This window comes from Tachysurus fulvidraco, chromosome 10 (assembly GCF_022655615.1).
Source record: "Tachysurus fulvidraco isolate hzauxx_2018 chromosome 10, HZAU_PFXX_2.0, whole genome shotgun sequence".
NCBI classification, from domain to species: Eukaryota; Metazoa; Chordata; class Actinopteri; order Siluriformes; family Bagridae; genus Tachysurus; species Tachysurus fulvidraco.
This window is the reverse complement of record NC_062527.1, coordinates 21,013,298-21,031,192: the sequence shown is the minus strand read 5'-3', so window position 1 is coordinate 21,031,192 and position 17,895 is coordinate 21,013,298. Positions and strand designations below refer to the sequence as shown.

At 40.3% G+C, this 17,895-nt stretch overlaps 1 protein-coding gene across 8 annotated transcripts in view; it reads left to right on the top strand.

Annotated features, from left to right (window-relative positions):
• Positions 1-17,895, top strand: part of map7d1b (MAP7 domain containing 1b) — a 40,312-nt gene that overhangs the window by 13,157 nt on the left and 9,260 nt on the right. The window contains exons 2-8 of one of the 8 annotated variants that reach the window (XM_047819617.1): positions 3,940-3,945; positions 5,017-5,208; positions 6,643-6,711; positions 6,827-6,847; positions 11,862-12,025; positions 12,978-13,086; positions 17,046-17,150. In XM_047819617.1, coding sequence (XP_047675573.1) covers positions 3,940-3,945; positions 5,017-5,208; positions 6,643-6,711; positions 6,827-6,847; positions 11,862-12,025; positions 12,978-13,086; positions 17,046-17,150 — 666 coding nt within the window. Of the gene's footprint in view, positions 1-3,939; positions 3,946-5,016; positions 5,209-6,640; positions 6,712-6,826; positions 6,848-11,861; positions 12,026-12,977; positions 13,087-17,045; positions 17,151-17,895 lie in introns of those variants that run through there. The other 7 variants (XM_047819618.1, XM_047819619.1, XM_047819621.1 and 4 more) reach the window with 7 other exon arrangements.

The following is a 17,895-nucleotide window of genomic DNA, read 5'->3' as shown; positions in this document are numbered from 1 at the left end:
ATAGTTTTAAAGAACCTTCTGTGCAATGGAACCGTCACACGTATGTAAAAAGTTCTTCATAGAACCATCCACGCTGACCAGGAGCCGTCGAAGAACCTTTATTTTGAACTTAACCGCAGGTTCCTTTAGATTCAACCGTTCTGAGAAATTCATTGTTCCAAAAGTAATGGCACCCGTTTCACCTCATGCAGCGTTTCAATTATAAACCTAGACTGCTTTAATAGAGATCTTCCTGGAGGGTTGGGGGGTGGTGGTGCTGGTTGTTTAAATTTAGTACCACGGGTCTCTATATAGAACCCTAAGGAACTTTATTTATTTATTTATTTATTTATTTATTTATTTATTTATTTATTTCTTTATTAAGAGCGATTCTTCTTCAATACAGACAGATTTCTGATATTAATTATGTTTATACTTCCATAAACGGTGAGGCTCAGAGTAAGGAGAAGTTTATTACAGGTGACATTCTGTGACATGGAAGGATTCTTGCTCAATCATCATCATCATCATCATCCTTTCAGTTTTTATTCATTCTTCATGACTTCTTCATTCTGTATGTTTTTATTTCTTAACTTCTGAAATTCTCCCCCTTTAAGACTCACTTACAGCACCACAGTCAACAGAAGGTGCAGTAAATTCGACTTGCGTTGAGATCGATGATGATGGTTAGGCAAGGTTGTAGACCGGTAACGTCTCCGTGTGTTGTAGTGTGTAGTGTGTAGTGTGTGGACACGTGGAGATTCCTGATGGTGCCCGTGTCTGAACCACAGAGCCTTTTATGGCTGCTGGTTGATTTCTGTACCGTGTTTATTTTTACCCTCTAGTGCCATCTGCATGGGCTGAAACCTGAACACACACCCCTGGAGCATGTGTGTGTGTGTGTGTGTGTGTGTGTGTGTGTGTGTGTGTGTGTGTGTGTGTGTGAACATCTGTCTCGTGCACAAGTGCGCACATGCCTGTATTAAACATTGTTTACCACACACACACACACACACACACACACACACACGCTCACACACAAACACACAGACACACACACACAGACACACACACACAAACACACGCTCACACAGACACACACACACACACAGACACACACACACACACACAGACACACACACACACACACAGACACACACACACACAAACACACACGCTCACACAGACACACACACGCACACACACATACACATACAGCTATAGGCTTTTTCAAAATAATAATACACTAATACAATTTTTGTGACGCTTGATGAGTCTCACGCTAGATTCCATTTCAGGATAAAAATTATTTTAATTTTCAAATTATTTCATTAATTTCACGATACTTTTTTTAAAAAACGTTTCTAAAAATAAATTAGCACGGAGGAAAAAAGTTTACAATTAATACAATTACGTATGAAATTACGTACGTACGATTGAAACCAGAAAGATGAAAAAAAAAAAATGTCATTATGCCAGTGATTTCTTGGAAAATTGTAACATTTCTTCACATCTTCGTTTCGGAACATTTTTTTAGCGTGACTTTAAAAATTTGATTGATATTTTTTCAGCGTACGAATGATAATTGTTAATTGTTAAAACGCCGTCCCAGTGTGGACGAAAGGACAAAACGGAGAGGAAAAATGTCCATTAGTGTGGACATGGCCTTAGTTACATCTAAGAACCTTATTATGTTTATTTACAGTTCCCAGTTCAGTTTCATAAACATTCCTGACCTTGTTTATGGCTAATTAGTCAACAAAGAAGCAATAAATGCTAATGCTAGCTTCTATAACCTACAGCCAAACCAACCCTGACGTGACTCTCAGAATTCCAGCCCAGCTACATCTTTGTTTGCTGTAGCACGAGTATGTAGATAAACTGATGTGTTAAAATGGAGTCTTGTGCTGTTCCTCACTGTACAGTGTCATGAACCTGAAACCTTTCATCACCCACACATCCAATTCATCTCCAGAGCTGTGACGTGTCCTGATGTTCAGCTGATCAGATGATCTGTCTCAACACATCCTAAGCTGTTCGGTCTGCTGCTTTATCTCCCCTCTATCTCTTTCTGTCTCTCTCTCTCTCTCTCTCTCTCTCTCTCTCTCTCTCTCTGCCTCGCTCTCTCACTCGCTCCCCCTCTCTCTTTTGGCTTTTGTGTTTTTTTTCCCCAGCACCACACCCAGTCATGCAGCTCACAACGAACACAAAAGAACACCTCACTAATGAACTCCATTACACATTCTCCCTCTTTCTTTTGTCTTTCATTCCATCCTTCTGTCTCTATCTTGGGGTATCAGTATGTCACTCAGTTTCTTTCTCTCTATTTTACTCTTTCTCTAGATTTCATTATGTCTCTCTGTCTCTCCTTCACTCGTTCACTACATCTCTCTCCATAACTCTTTCACTAGTCTCTAACAGTCAGTATCAGTACTAACAGTCAGTATCAGTACTAACACTCAGTATCAGTACTAACACTCAGTATCAGTACTAACACTCAGTATCAGTACTAACACTCAGTATCAGTACTAACACTCAGTATCAGTACTAACAGTCAGTACCAGTACTAACACTCAGTATCAGTACTAACACTCAGTATCAGTACTAACACTCAGTATCAGTACTAACACTCAGTATCAGTACTAACACTCAGTATCAGTACTAACACTCAGTATCAGTACTAACACTCAGTATCAGTACTAACACTCAGTATCAGTACTAACACTCAGTATCAGTACTAACACTCAGTATCAGTACTAACAGTCAGTATCAGTACTAACACTCAGTATCAGTACTAACAGTCAGTATCAGTACTAACAGTCAGTATCAGTACTAACACTCAGTATCAGTACTAACACTCAGTATCAGTACTAACAGTCAGTATCAGTACTAACAGTCAGTATCAGTACTAACACTCAGTATCAGTACTAACACTCAGTATCAGTACTAACACTCAGTATCAGTACTAACAGTCAGTACCAGTACTAACACTCAGTATCAGTACTAACACTCAGTATCAGTACTAACACTCAGTATCAGTACTAACACTCAGTATCAGTACTAACACTCAGTATCAGTACTAACAGTCAGTATCAGTACTAACACTCAGTATCAGTACTAACAGTCAGTATCAGTACTAACAGTCAGTATCAGTACTAACACTCAGTATCAGTACTAACACTCAGTATCAGTACTAACAGTCAGTATCAGTACTAACAGTCAGTATCAGTACTAACACTCAGTATCAGTACTAACACTCAGTATCAGTACTAACACTCAGTATCAGTACTAACAGTCAGTATCAGTACTAACACTCAGTATCAGTACTAACAGTCAGTATCAGTACTAACACTCAGTATCAGTACTAACACTCAGTATCAGTACTAACACTCAGTATCAGTACTAACAGTCAGTATCAGTACTAACACTCAGTATCAGTACTAACACTCAGTATCAGTACTAACACTCAGTATCAGTACTAACAGTCAGTATCAGTACTAACACTCAGTATCAGTACTAACAGTCAGTATCAGTACTAACAGTCAGTATCAGTACTAACACTCAGTATCAGTACTAACACTCAGTATCAGTACACGAGAGAGAGAAAGAGAGAGTGTAAGACTGATCTCTCCCCCTCACTCTCCTTCTCTCCTTTTCATTTGTTCTGTTATCTGTTTTTTCCCGGCGGGTTGAAAGGCAGGACAGATGAGGTAGAGTTAAAGTGTTTGTAAGATTCATCAGTGTGAGTCGTGGACTAATAAAAAAAAATCTCTGTGAAGTAAAGATGGCGGTGGTGTTGTGGGTAAGCAGACTCAGTCTCTCCCTCTCTCTCTCTCTCACTCTCTCTCTCTCTGTCTCTCTCTCTCTCGGTCTCTCTCTCTCTCTGTCTCTCTCTCTCTGTCTCTCTCTCGCTCTCTCTCTCGCTCTCTCTCTCTATCTCTTTCTCTCACTGAATGTTAGTTAGAGGTTTGTGTTTTCCTCTCACTGATGCCGTTACATCTGAAAATAAAACACACACACACACACACACACACACACACACACACACACACACACACACACACACACACACACACACTTGATCAAAACAGGAAGTTTGCTTGTACTCTGATAGGGTCAAAGGGTAAGTAGCATTAGCTGTTTGTTTGGGGAAATTTTCATTGTATTAACACGTGTAAAATTTGTATATACAAACTTTTTAATTGTTTTATCTAAAGATCTCTACATCACTCATGATATATAAATAGTCATCTGTATTCCAAATAGAACCATTTTTTGGTGCTTAGAACCCTTAATTATCCCGTAAACCCTTAAAGAACCCTTGAAGAACATTTTTTTAAAACTAAGTAGTTGAGCTCAATGATAAATATCTGACAGAGAAGTAACATACTGACGCGTCCTCGTCAGCTCATGCGCTCCATCGTTGGGTTCTAATTAGAACCTTTTTTTTCTGAAGTGCGCACATTAATGTGTGCTGTTAACTTAACAGAGCTCACATGGCTGATTGTCGAGGCGAAAAAACCCTGAGAGAAGCAGAAATCAGACCCTGAGGAACAGCGTTCTGCGGGATGTGTTTGAGCTGAAGCCCCCCTGGCTAGCACACGTTCGTGATCTGGATGCTAATGACGTGCTAACTGGATGGGACTGAAACTGTAATGAAGGCCAAGAGCTCCAAGGGCACTAACGTGAAGGAAGAGCTGCATCGTATCGTGTCATAGTTAGTAGTGATTAGCGGGGATGGAGCAGGCTTAGTGCAGAGTACTAAATCAAACAGGACTGAAGTTAATGAAGTGAATGTGATTAGTGCTAACGCTAAACAGTCAGCAGTGGACACTGTGTGAACCCCAACCTTCAGTACCATCAACTGAAAAGCACTTACTATATTTATTATTTATCAGACATTAACATCTCTCTCTTTCTCTCTCTCACTCTTTCTCTCTCTTTCTTTCTCTTCTCTCTCTCTCCCTCTCTTCTCTCTCTCTCTCTCTCTCTCTCTCTCTCTCTCTCTCTCTCTCTCTCTCTCTCTCTCTTACCCAGGTCTCAGTAGCTCTCGCATAGACTCGACTCAGAGGCCAGAGAAGCAGAACGAGGAGCTCCTGAAAGCCGACGACACCACAGTCACCGATTCCTCTCTGATCACTGACCCGCCCTCCAAAACAGAACCATCCGGAAAATCGGGCAGCAGACCCAGCACGCCAGGAAACAGCACCACCCCTCAGAACAAAAAAGGTACTGCACTTGGAAAGATATGGCTACACTTTTAATATATATAAAGGTCCAACAATTTTTCCCTCATAGACCTACATCTATTAAAGGTTTTTAGGGATACAAACTCTGTAATTGTAATACATCCAGGATTTTTAGATTTCTGGTGGCTGGGCGGGGCTTTTTCTGCCCTGTCAATCAGAGCACTACTAGCCAATCGTAGGTGTCTGTGAGCTCATGTATGCGGAAGTTTAAGTGTGTTCCATTGCCCTGTGATGCAGCAGGAACAGCAGTTTAGAATTTTCTTAAAGGGGAAAAACACGTGTCAGGTTTCTCTCTCATCAGCCGGTCGTACGATAATCGAGGAGAGCTGATTGATGGGCAGGAAACTGAGCAGGAAAGAAAACAACAATACAGCGACGGACAGAGACGAAGCATGGTGATCACAGAGCCAGGACTATAGAACAGAATAGATTAGATGTAGTATCACATCCAGTGTTTTTTATTTTTATTATTATCTCGACACAACACTCCACAACACACTGTACTTCTGCGGTACATCAGCTCTGTCCTTTGACACAGATTAATGTCTCTTATCTACAAATAAAGATCATTGGTTGTTCCACCAACCACTATTCAGCTTAACGACAGCAGGAATACGGAGTAACCGTGGCACACACACACACACACACACACACACACACACACACACACACACACACACACACACACACAATGCTCAGCAGACTCACACGACAATGAAGGGCTGGTTGTTTTTCCAAACACTCTATCGTACCGAAGCACGAAGCACATTGTGTCGCACGCCATCGTGACTCTTCCTGAATATTCTGTCTGTTTTGCTGTTAATGGACAAGACGGTCATGGCTCGACGCAAGTCGTCGCTCGCGTAGAACGGGAACGCGGGACGTGACGGCAGCATTCTCAAACAGTCCGACAGTCCCAAGTGTGTTCCACTAATGTCTTAGAGAGAAGTTGCCATAGCAACAGACCGTCCCGCGTTAGAATCGCGTGGTAAATCTTGCATAAGCTGCTTGAGATAGCACAGAGGAACGCGCACACACACACACACACACACACACACACACACACACACACACACACACACACACACATACACACATCACAATTCAATAAGTACATCTGAATGGACAGGTGTGTGTGTGTGTGTGTGTGTGTGTGTGTGTGTGTGTGTGTGTGTGTGTGTGTGTTAAAATACTACAATAAGACACAGTAGGAATAATAAAGCTGAAATGATCGAGATAGTTAGTGAGCGGTTAGAAATTAGAGCCCCGTTTCCATTAAAGACGAGACGAGACAAATAACGAGACCTTTTTAATATCTAGATTTCTGTTGAACGGCTTATTGTTATTATTACTTATACGCTGGATTTATTATGTATTTTTAATCCGGATGTTTTTTTTTTTTGCCGTAACACAGATGGCATGAGCTCGGAGCAGAAACAGAAGCTGGCTAAACAGAGGAGAGACGAGAGAGCCAAATACCTGGGTAAGAGCTCATACGTAACGTAAATATATTTACAGACGATTAAATATTTTAGTCTAACTGTGCGTACGCCGTCGTTATGTGTTTTATATCTTCTTCGTTGTTTTTAATGCTTCAGAACAGAGAACGCAGGAGCAAGGTAAGAGACGCGCCGCGACGTGACGGTGTCGGTTTCATCGATCGAAAAGTTAATCATTTCAATCGAATCATTTAAATCAGATCTCCTTCATCTCCTGCATGTGATTCACCGTATTGTCTTGACTGAAAGAAATCTCTGGTAATTTCCGTTACCTACGCAGTGTATTATACTGTATGTGTTAAATTATTTAAATGAGCCTAATTATAATATTCAGATTTCTTTGTGTTTTTACCGTAGACGGTTTACACCGTTCCAGAAAATACGGTATATTTGGCCAAATTATCATAAATAAAGATTATACTGTGAATGGAGACGTGTCAGTAGTTTTCATCACCGTAACGAAGTTCTGTGTAAAGCGTTAAAATGTAAGAATGTTAAATATTTTATTTTATCTATCTATCTATCTATCTATCTATCTATCTATCTATCTATCTATCTATCTATCTATCTATCTATCTATTTTATACAAATTGAGTGTTTTCCAGCGGCGGGATTAAGATCAGGAGGGTAGTAAAAACAAACACTACACTCCAGTGGATTCGGTTAGAATTCAGGGTTTAGGGATTCAGAAACCTGTCACAAATGATTAGTGATGAATTCACTCAAATTCAACTGAAACGATCCTTTCAATCTGTGTTAATTCAGTTCAATCTTATTCATTTCATGGACTCGACTTAAACTCGGCTCGGTTCACCCAGATCGATTCAGCTGAACTCAACTCAACTCTACTCAGCTTAGATTAGATCAGGTAGATGAAGCCCAATTTAGTTCAACTCGATCCAGATGTACTCGTGTCAGTTCGGCTTAACTGAATTAAACTCGTTTGTGATCAGCTTATTTAAATTCAACTCAATTAATCTTAGTACACTTAATTCAGCTCAATTCGGTTCGGCTGAAGGAGAAAAATCACCTAAATGCAGCTGAATTCAATTCAAGTAATCTGAAATCAGTTGGGGGGGGGCAGCACGGTGGCTTAGCTGGGGGTTCAATTCCCACCTCCACCTTGTGTGTGTGGAGTTTGCATGTTCTCCCCGTGCCTCGGGGGTTTCCTCCGGGTACTCCGGTTTCCTCCCCCGGTCCAAAGACATGCATGGTAGGTTGATTGGCATCTCTGGGAAATTGTCCGTAGTGTGTGTGTGTGTGAGTGAATGAGAGTGTGTGTGTGTGCCCTGTGATGGGTTGGCACTCTGTCCAGGGTGTATCCTGCCTCGATGCCCGATGACGCCTGAGATAGGCACAGGCTCCCTGTGACCCGAGAGGTTCGGATAAGTGGTAGGAAATGAATGAATGAATGAATTAAATCAGTTCGGCTCAATTCATTTGAACTGAACTCAGCAGCTTTCGATTCAACTCAATTCAGATGAAAGTCAATTCAGCTCAGTTCTTTTAAACTTTAATTCCACTGAACTCAGCTAAAACTCGATTAAACTTAGCCCAGTTCATTCAGACTCAGCATAATTAAACTCAGTTCACTTCTAGCTCAACTGAATTCAGCTTATCTAAACTCAAACGAACAGAACTTAAAGGCAGGGTCTCTGAATTTTGAGAAATGCTTCAGAAAACTGCGTTGGGCCGACAAACAAAAGAAAAACAAAACTAACGTGTAGCCAATGAGCAGAAAGGGGCGGGGCTTGTCAATATGGGCGGAGACAGTGTTCAGTGCGCGTGTGTGACGTTAACAGAAAGCGGTTTTAACATTGACATGGAGGATAAAAACAAAGAAAGAAAGAGAAGAAAGACTTACGATAAGGACAAGAAGTAGGACGTGTTAATATAGGATCAGCTTTCCAGCGCTGGAGAGAACTGAAGGAGCAGGAAGTTGGCCACATATTCACAGGTTGGAGTTTCCCGAGTCAATAACTCCTGAGCTAAACGCTGTTACTACACAAATAACACCTCTGTTCTATCGTAGTAATGTAGAGAGGCAGCTACAACCGCGTTTTGTGTAGTAACAGCGTTTAGCTCAGGAGTTATCGACTCGGGAAACTCCGACCTGTGAATATGTGGCCGACTTTACTTAAGACACCGAGGCGCTTTTTTCCTTCTCGATAGGTGAGTAACGTTGGTTTTGCTTTGTTACACAGAACTAATATATGCCTTTGTCCTTTACATCATTATGCTTGTGTGGCATTTTTGCTTGTTTGTTTATCTACAATCGTATTGTTCTTCCCTTCAGCTATGTTAAAGACACATTTCTTCCCGTTAGTCGCCTGGGTTACGTATGTGTGTGTGGGGCGGAGCTATCGATACAGGGGTGGGACCCATTTGGGTTAGGGGCGTGTTTGTTTTGGTGATTTCAAATGTCAACATTGGCTTTCAAACATCGGAGACCCCACCTTTAATCAATTCAGCTCCATTCTCATGTCAGTCAGGACAATTCTGCTGAACTCAACTCGATTCAACTGAACAGAATTCTGTGTTCTATGGAACTCTTTAGTTTTAATGTTCATAAATGTGATTATTTTTTTTTAGGTCTAATTTCAGTGCATCTTAACGTTCAACAAACAACATTAAGTACGAAGCAGATGATCGAGTAGAATTTACAGTCTGTTGCGGCATCTGCTGCTGCACGAGGAAATACGTCGTACAGACGGAAAGCCGTTTTGTGGCGACTGTCCTACTGAAAACAAAAGCTTTTATCAAAAGATCTACAGCTGTTTCACCTCCACATTTGTAGTGGATGTCAAGATTTTCGTAGCGATCGTAGCGAACGATCCTGCGGTGATTATAAACACAGGAGTGTCGATGATGTTGCCAGAGATTTAATTCTGTAGCTAAATGCAAAGCTTGTATTTAATCGAGGTTTCAGACTGACAAGCTGAAGAGAACTCTTATAAAGGATGTAAAAACAGACGGAACCATTTGAGACCTACTTAAACTGGCTTATGATGTTAATGGAAACCTCACATGAAGGACATCAACACCTCACAGCCATATTAAGGTCTTCCTTTAACAGGAAGAAAACCAACCGTTCGGATTAGATAGTCCGTCAGTTTGCATGTTCCTGATGTTTATCAGCCGTTAGAGGAGGTGAAACCCTATAAAATCCCAACAATCGGCTCTTCTAGCGCTGCATTGCAGTCGTTTTAAAGTCTTCATGCTCCACAAAGCCCTTTATCTGTCTTTAGGGGAGAGAAAATCCCAGGAAATGCACCGCGGAAAGCCGACTCTGCTCGGCAGATGAAAGGGAACGTTTTAATATCCCCTAGACTCCGTTCTTCTGTTCACCCGAGCTGCTTTCTTTAGTTCAGAACGGCTAAGCTAACGCGTGAAGCTAAAAAGACTGTGGCGTTTTGTCCTCAAGATAATCTCTGATATTCTACAAAAGGATGCTTGTACAAAATGATGCATGTTCTAGAATTTTTCTAGAGGAAAAAACTCAAATGATGACCAATACTTCTATGGAATTATATCAAATTGTAGAATTTTGAACTCTGATTGGTCGAAAGCTTTTGGTTAACATTTAACCGAAGGAGTCTCCAATGGGGGGCACGGTGGCTTAGTGATTAGCACGGTCACCTCACACCTCCTGGGTTGGGGGTTCGATTCCCGTCTCCGCCTTGTGTGTGTGTGGAGTTTGCGTGTTCTCCCCGTGCCTCGGGGGTTTCCTCCGGGTACTCCGGTTTCCTCCCCCGGTCCAAAGACATGCATGGTAGGTTGATTGGCATCTCTGGAAAATTGTCCGTAGTGTGTGAGTGTGTGTGTGAATGAGAGTGTGTGTGTGCCCTGTGATGGGTTGGCACTCCGTCCAGGGTGTATCCTGCCTCAATGCCCGATGACGCCTGAGATAGGCACAGGCTCCCCGTGACTCGAGGTAGTTCGGATAAAGCAGTAGAAAATGAATGAAAAGAGTCTCCAGTGTCAGTCTTTAATAATTTGCAATTTTTCTTAATTATTTTATCACTTCAGCTGCTCCAGAGTTTCATTTCACTCGTTCTCGTTCCAGCTAGCTATGCTTAGGCTAACCAATTAGAACACCGGCTAGTTAACAAGACACCTAGCAGGACATGGCTCCGTAAAGATGGAAGGCTATAGAAATTGAGAATAAAAAAAAATTCAGATTAAAAATCCACTTCCTGCAAGTCTTCGGTTATATGAAACTTACAAAGTTACACTCGTAACAGGAAGTCCACGAGGAAGAAGGATGGACACACGGAGTAAAACACAGTAAAATAAGAAGCTTGGGTGAACTGAACTTCCTGTAAATCAAAGCAGTTCCAAAGGGAGCTTTGCATTCCTCAGTCCCATCTGGCCTGTGTGTGTGTGTGTGTGTGTGTGTGTGTGTGTGTGTGTGTGTGTGTGTGTGTGTGTGTGTGTGTGTGTGTGTGTGTGTTGTCACGGTTAGTGAGATGGAAAACAGGAAATAACTCCATGGTGTATCAGATTTTTTTTCTCCTTCAAGGAGAATTCCAGCAGCTGCTGCACAGGATGCTGGGAAATGTAAATAAGAAACCTCGATTGCATTTTAATCGTTATTTGATCACAAAGCGAAAGTGGAACCGGGACAGCCATCAGGCAGAAAGGCGAGGTTTTATTTTCTCTCGTCTCAGTCAGGGGTGCGCCGAGCTCCGAGCGCTCGGTGCGATTATGTTCAGGGCCCAGCGGTTAGTAAAAGTGATTATCTGTGAGTTACGAACGACCCGCGATGCTGTTAATCTACACACGACGTATCACGCTGGTACGACGTATCCCCACTCACAGCTTTATACTGTTTGTTCAGAGAAAAGTCACATTTCTCAAGGATCTAACATCTTATCTTTACATCATATACAGTGACAGTGTACTGAAACCTTCCCTGAAGTCACACAGACCGTAGACGTCTCTGTTGAGAGTACGGAGCTAGCGTCGTTAGCTTGTTTTGCTAATCCAAGCCCTAACCTGTAAATCACATTATTTCATATGCCCATGAAGACAGTTCTCAGATCAGATCAGATCAGTTGTGGCATCATGTTAGGCATCGTGTACGCGTGGGGAGTTAAAGTGAGAGTTTCATCTTTCCCCTCTTCCTCGTCAGCGATGAAGAAAGCTCAGTGGCTGGAGAAGGAGGAGAAGGCTCGGCGTCTGAGGGAGAGTCAGCTGGAGGAGAGGAGGAGGAGGCTGGAGGAGCAGAGACTCCGGGCGGAGAAACGCAGGGTTCTGCTTGAGGAGAAGCAGAGACAGAAACTGGAGAAGAACAAGGTCAGGAGCTTCAGTCTCTTCTGTTCACTTTCTGTTTCGCTTTAACACTGTTGTTTTTTTTACACTTCTATCATACGTTTGTTTTTCTTTAACCACGTCACACTTACTTCTTACTTCTAACTTTGTTGTGTTTTAGTCAGCTTTTTTTTTGTCCATCAAGCTTTATTTATTCATTCTTATTTATTCATTTTATATTTTAATGAAGTTGTTTTGTTTACCGTTAGCATTTACTACCGATACTAAGTTGTAGTCCTATAGATGTGTTTTATTTTTATTTTAATCCTTTAGACTGCAGAGCTTTTGTGCTCTTAAAAATTGAGTCAATTCCAGTCATCTTTTTACTTGTAAAAACATCTTTTTTTTATTTTAAATTTTTAGTGAAGGCTGCATTTTTTCCCCATTTGTTCCTTTTTGTCATTTTCATTAAAAATATAATTATATTATATAAAAAATATTAAAATGTATAAATAAATTAAATATAAATATATTTTAATAAATATAAATATATTTTAATAAATAAATTAATATATAAAAAATATAATAATAAATAAAATTAATAAAACAAAAGTTTTAGTCCTTTTATTATTCCGTTTTACTGTATTTTTTATTTTACCTCGTATTTTTCTTTGTACTTCGTAAATCTGTGTTTTTACAGATTTTACTGTTTTTCTTGTCATTGTTTTTTGTGTGTGTGTGTGTGTGTGTGTGTGTGTGTGTTTGAGAGTATAAACTAAGTATAAATCATATTTTACAGACATGTGACTATTAGAAGGTTAATAACACTCATGACTCTCGACTGACAAATTACACATGCTATTATTATTTATTATTATTAGGTGTGCTGTGAAAGCTAACTGTATAGATGGTGTGTGTGTGTGTGTGTGTGTGTATGTGTGTGTGTGTGTGTGTGTGTGTGTGTGTGTGTGTGTGTGTGTGTGTGTGTCCTGTGCAGGAGAGATACGAATCAGCTATCAAACGCTCGACTAAGAAGACGTGGGCCGAGATCAGACAGCAGCGATGGTCCTGGGCTGGAGGACTGAACCAGACATCTCGCAGAGAGAGTGAGTGCTTTCAGTGTTTATGGGTGTATACACACACACACACACACACACACACACACACTGGCTTCAATCCACTATCACCAACTCCAACTGGTTCAGACCCAGCAGTTTTTGTGTGTAAGGTTCTTCCAAAGATCTGGAGAACCTCTTCACCTCCTTCGTCCTCTTCTGTACTCAATGAACAGGTTCCTTTAAAAGTTCCCATTGTGAGACAATGGTGAGCGACTGAACAGCAGGCTTTTAACGTTCAACTGTTTTGTTTGTAGTGTCACTTTATGCTAAGACGCTTGACTAGTGCCTTGACCAGATCGGATAAACGTACGACTCGTATTTAACAAGGTCAAAGGTCAAATTGTGGAAAGTCTTTTGCCCTGTAGCTGGTCTTTGGTTCGATGGACTGCCTTTAGCTGAATACTGCACATGAATGCGTGTGATTGGATTATCTTCTACAGTTTACAAAGCTGTAAGTCACTGAATTATTTCAAATAATTATTTATTGTGTGTGAAACGGTATCATTACAGAAATACTTTCCTGGGGCTGCATTCAGAGATTTGTCCGGCTGCTATAGATGGAAAAGATATTGAAATAGCACCATGGAGCGCTCATGTACATTCTTAGACTTGTTATGTGTCAGAGGAAAAAATGTGGAGCCTTGATTGTGTGTGTGTGTGTTTGTGTGTGTGTTTGTGTGTGCGTGTGTGTTTGTGTGTGTGTGTGTGTGTGTGTGTGTGTTTGTTTGTTTGTGTGTGCGTGTGTGTGCGTGTGTGTGTGTGTGTTTGTGTGTGTGTGTTTGTGTGTATGCGTTTGTGTGTGTGTTTGTGTTTGTGTCTGTGTGTGTGCTTGTGTGTGTTTGTGTGTGTGTGTGTGTGTTTGTGTGTGTGTGTGTGTGTGTGTGTGTGTGTGTGTGGACAGTGAGATGCTGAGGCTATTTAGTGTTGGTCATAATACTTTTGTACAAGCTTGGTGCTGTGGTTGAAGCATTGATAGTGTGTGTGTGTGTGTGTGTGTGTGTGTGTGTGTGTGTGTGTGTGTGTGTGTGTGTGTGTGTGTGTGTGTGTGGTGAGTTTACAACATATTATTCTGGGACTAATTGTGAATAATGGGCAATGGGCCTCATTTATCTTTCAGCAAAGTTGTGTCTAAATGGTTTCTGCTAAAACAACAAAATTACACAGTTTTAATTTCCTTTATCCTCTCGTGTATGCAGATAAACGACAATCGGTTGTAATTAGTCCAGAGTGTTCACTGGACAGCTGTTTTACATTTACAATTTTAACATTTTACAATTTTACAGTTTTACTACAGTTTTTTTTTTTTTGCACAAACAATTCCGTTACCATTTTGATGAATGAGGCCCAATGCTGGTTAAAAGTAGTATTTTTGTAAATGATACAAAAATACGTTTTTTGTGAATGTCTCAATGTATCGCTATGCATAGTTTTACCCTATCACCCATCTATACCTCACTATGTTCTCTTAGTTGTAACCCTGTCTTCATCGAACGAGCGGTTTCGTTATAATGTTATCTTACAGTGAGTTTTTTTAGTACTAGACACTGAAAGTTGGTATATTAACCTGACTGACCTTCTTATCAGAGTAACATCAAAAATCTGATTTTTTATATTGTAAACTAGCAAGTTTTTTATTATCAGTATTTTTTTGTTTAGCAAATAAAACACAGTCCCCAGAGGAAGTAAGTTGCAGTGAATTAAGTACAGTTTAAAAGTGTTAGGCTTGATGCAGTTTACTGTCTAAAATAAAATACATTTTATCTGGTTGATTCTGTTTTTTGATAGCTTGTTAGTTAATAATAATAAGAATAAGAATACCAGCTATTAAAATGATCAAAACCAGTTTGATTCAGTATTTAGTTTAAAGCTAATCACAAACCAAACGATTCAGAAAACCAACTGTTGAAACTGGAAATTTAATTTACAAAATAGGCAGAAAATGCTGCGAAGTTCTTAGAAAAAGTGTCAGCATGACCAAACAACTATGTGCAAACTAAATGTACCTCCAGTATTAAAGATATTCAGATAATTAGAAAGTAATAATAGAAAAAATCCAAAGCGATTTATCTCATTTATACCGCTGAGCAATTGAGGGCTAAGAGTCTTGCTCAGGGTCCCAGCAGTTGAGACTTGAGCTCACAACCTTCTGGAAATCCAACACCTTAATCACTAGGCTACTGTGGGTAATGGTTAATTTCAAATAAAAGCATAAGTACGACTAAATAATGTCAACAATAAATAAATAAATACAATAACAACAACAATAAATATGTTTATAGCAGGTTGTATGTGTATAAGAGTAGTATGTACAAAATAGGAATAAGTGCCAGTGTTTATAAGTGGGGATTATATACACTGTACATAAAGTACAAGAGTAACCAATAAATATACAGTTTATGTACAGAGAGTATTTATGAACGGATATAAACTCGGAATGGACATTTATATACATGTAAGTTATGTACAATAAATACAGTTATAGACAATTATAAATAGGTAATATAGGTATAATAAGTTACTGGTGGGAGTTGATCAGCATTTAGCTTAGGTAAATTCCTGTGAAAAGTCTTAGCGTGATTTAACAACCACATGCTAGCTAAATGTACTTCAGGTATCAACTATGTTTGGCTAATATAACAGTAAAAATAGGACGTATGTGGAGAAGATCCACATTAACCTCAGTAGCATGACTGTTGGCTACTACTATATTTACTAATTCAGTAATTTACATTTCAAAGAACAACCATATGCTAGCTAATTGTAGGGCAGATATTAGTCATAATTAGCCATAGTTTTATCAATAGCTAAACCTACCTGAGCTATGGCTCTATTTACTCATACTGTGAACTACAGTTACTGTATCTAATAGTCAGTAAAAAAAGATATTCTGGTAAATGTTCGGAAAAGTTTTAGAACGACTAAGCAACCGTGTGTTAACTAAATGTACCGCGGTTATTAGATCAAATTAGTCATTAGTCAATTTACATCAGACATTAGTTATGTTTACTTATACTGTTAACTATAGTTAGCTAATAGACAGCAAAAAGTGAACAAAAATGTGAGGAAGATCGACATTTACCTTATACGTCTAGGAAAAGCTATAACCGACCAACCGTTAACCTAAATTATTAGCTATATTTAGTTAAAGATGCCCTGCCACATGTATTTTATTACTTTTGTGGTAATGTCTGAACTTTACCATGGACTCTGTAACATTTTTTGTGGAAAAAATGCCTTGGTTACCTTGTTTCAAGCCATTCTACTGTGGTATAGAAAGCCTGCAGGAAGATTCAGCTCGATTTGCGCCAGTACTCATTAATATTCAATGAGCTATGCTGCTTGGCTCCGATTGGCTAACTGCTAGGATATGAGAGCATGACTATTCATTCACCCAGCGCAATAAGTAGCCTAGGCTAGAGGAACTTTGTTTACAATCAATTGCATTACTCCACGTCCCCACGTAAAACTAATCCCGTCCGAATAGTGCTATAGTGTCAGCTATAGCTAAGTTTAGGAAGATTTATGTTGGTAAATGCTCAGATATGCTGGTAAATATCTAAAGGAAAGGCTTAGTATAAATAAACAACGATGTACTAGCTACATTCGACTCGGATATTAGCTGTAATTGTAAACGATCAGCATGTATGGCACGGAATAAATACACATAGCATCGATTGCTGTGCTGTACTTCCATGTGTAGAGGAAATTTTGACTGAGTGTGCTGTTCATGTGGAATATTTATGTGCATAAAGTGAACACATGACTGTGTATGTATAAGTGATATCTGGTACACTTGTGAGTCAGCTTCCAGTCCATCCTGCTGGCGTAGCTCCAACACCGGGTCAGTTTCCTTCCCTTCTGGGTTCCCGTGTGAACGTGTGTGTGTATATGTGTGTGCATATGTGTGTGTGGGTGTGTGTGTGTGTGTTGCGTTCTTTCTGGTGCAGGCAGATGCTCGTCCTCCACCGTAAACCTGCCACGGCAGACAGAGCCTGTCATTAGCAACAGGCTGTCCAAGTCGTCTGCGACGCTGTGGAACTCGCCCAAACGAAGTAAGCTCAAGCAGCGTACGTGACCCACCCCCACCCCCCCTTCAGACTCCATCTTTATTTATAAATCATTTTTTGTGTGTGTGTGTTAATCCGTCGTTTCTGGTGACCCTCCTGCCTGCCTGCCTGCTTGTGCTTGGTGATCTTTAGTCATTCTCACAGTCAATCCCTTTCCCCCTGTGTTGCATTGTGGGTAATTTTGCGTTCCTCATCAGCCCACACATCTCTAATCTCATGGCTTGTGGTGGTGGTTTGGCAGTGATGCGGTGGTTATTTGTTGTTGTGTTGGTGGTAGTGGTGGTGGTGGTGGTGCTTTTTGTTGTTGTTTTTTTTTTTTTTTTCCATGAGTCACTTCCTTCTCCACCGTCGTGTTCGTTTTGGGTCGTCCCACTCCCGCTGTGTGTGGCGTGCAGTGTTGGAATGTGACTGTGGCTGAATTATAAATTATAAATATCACACGTGATATAACACATTAACAAGCTCTCTAACGAAAAATATCCATTCGATTGGGTAAAAATCAAATATCCACAATGCTCTCTTTAATCGAAACGTCTTTTAACGACAGACCTTTGGTCTGAACAAAACTGCATGGTGTTGTAAGGTTTGGTGAGTAGAGTAATGATGCGTAAAGTGAGTGTGCTTGGCGTGGAACGATACTCAGACACGCCGGGTCATCTTGGGAATATCCACAATCATAAACATTAACACAAGTGGCATAATATACAGAGTGTAAAAAAACAGACCATGT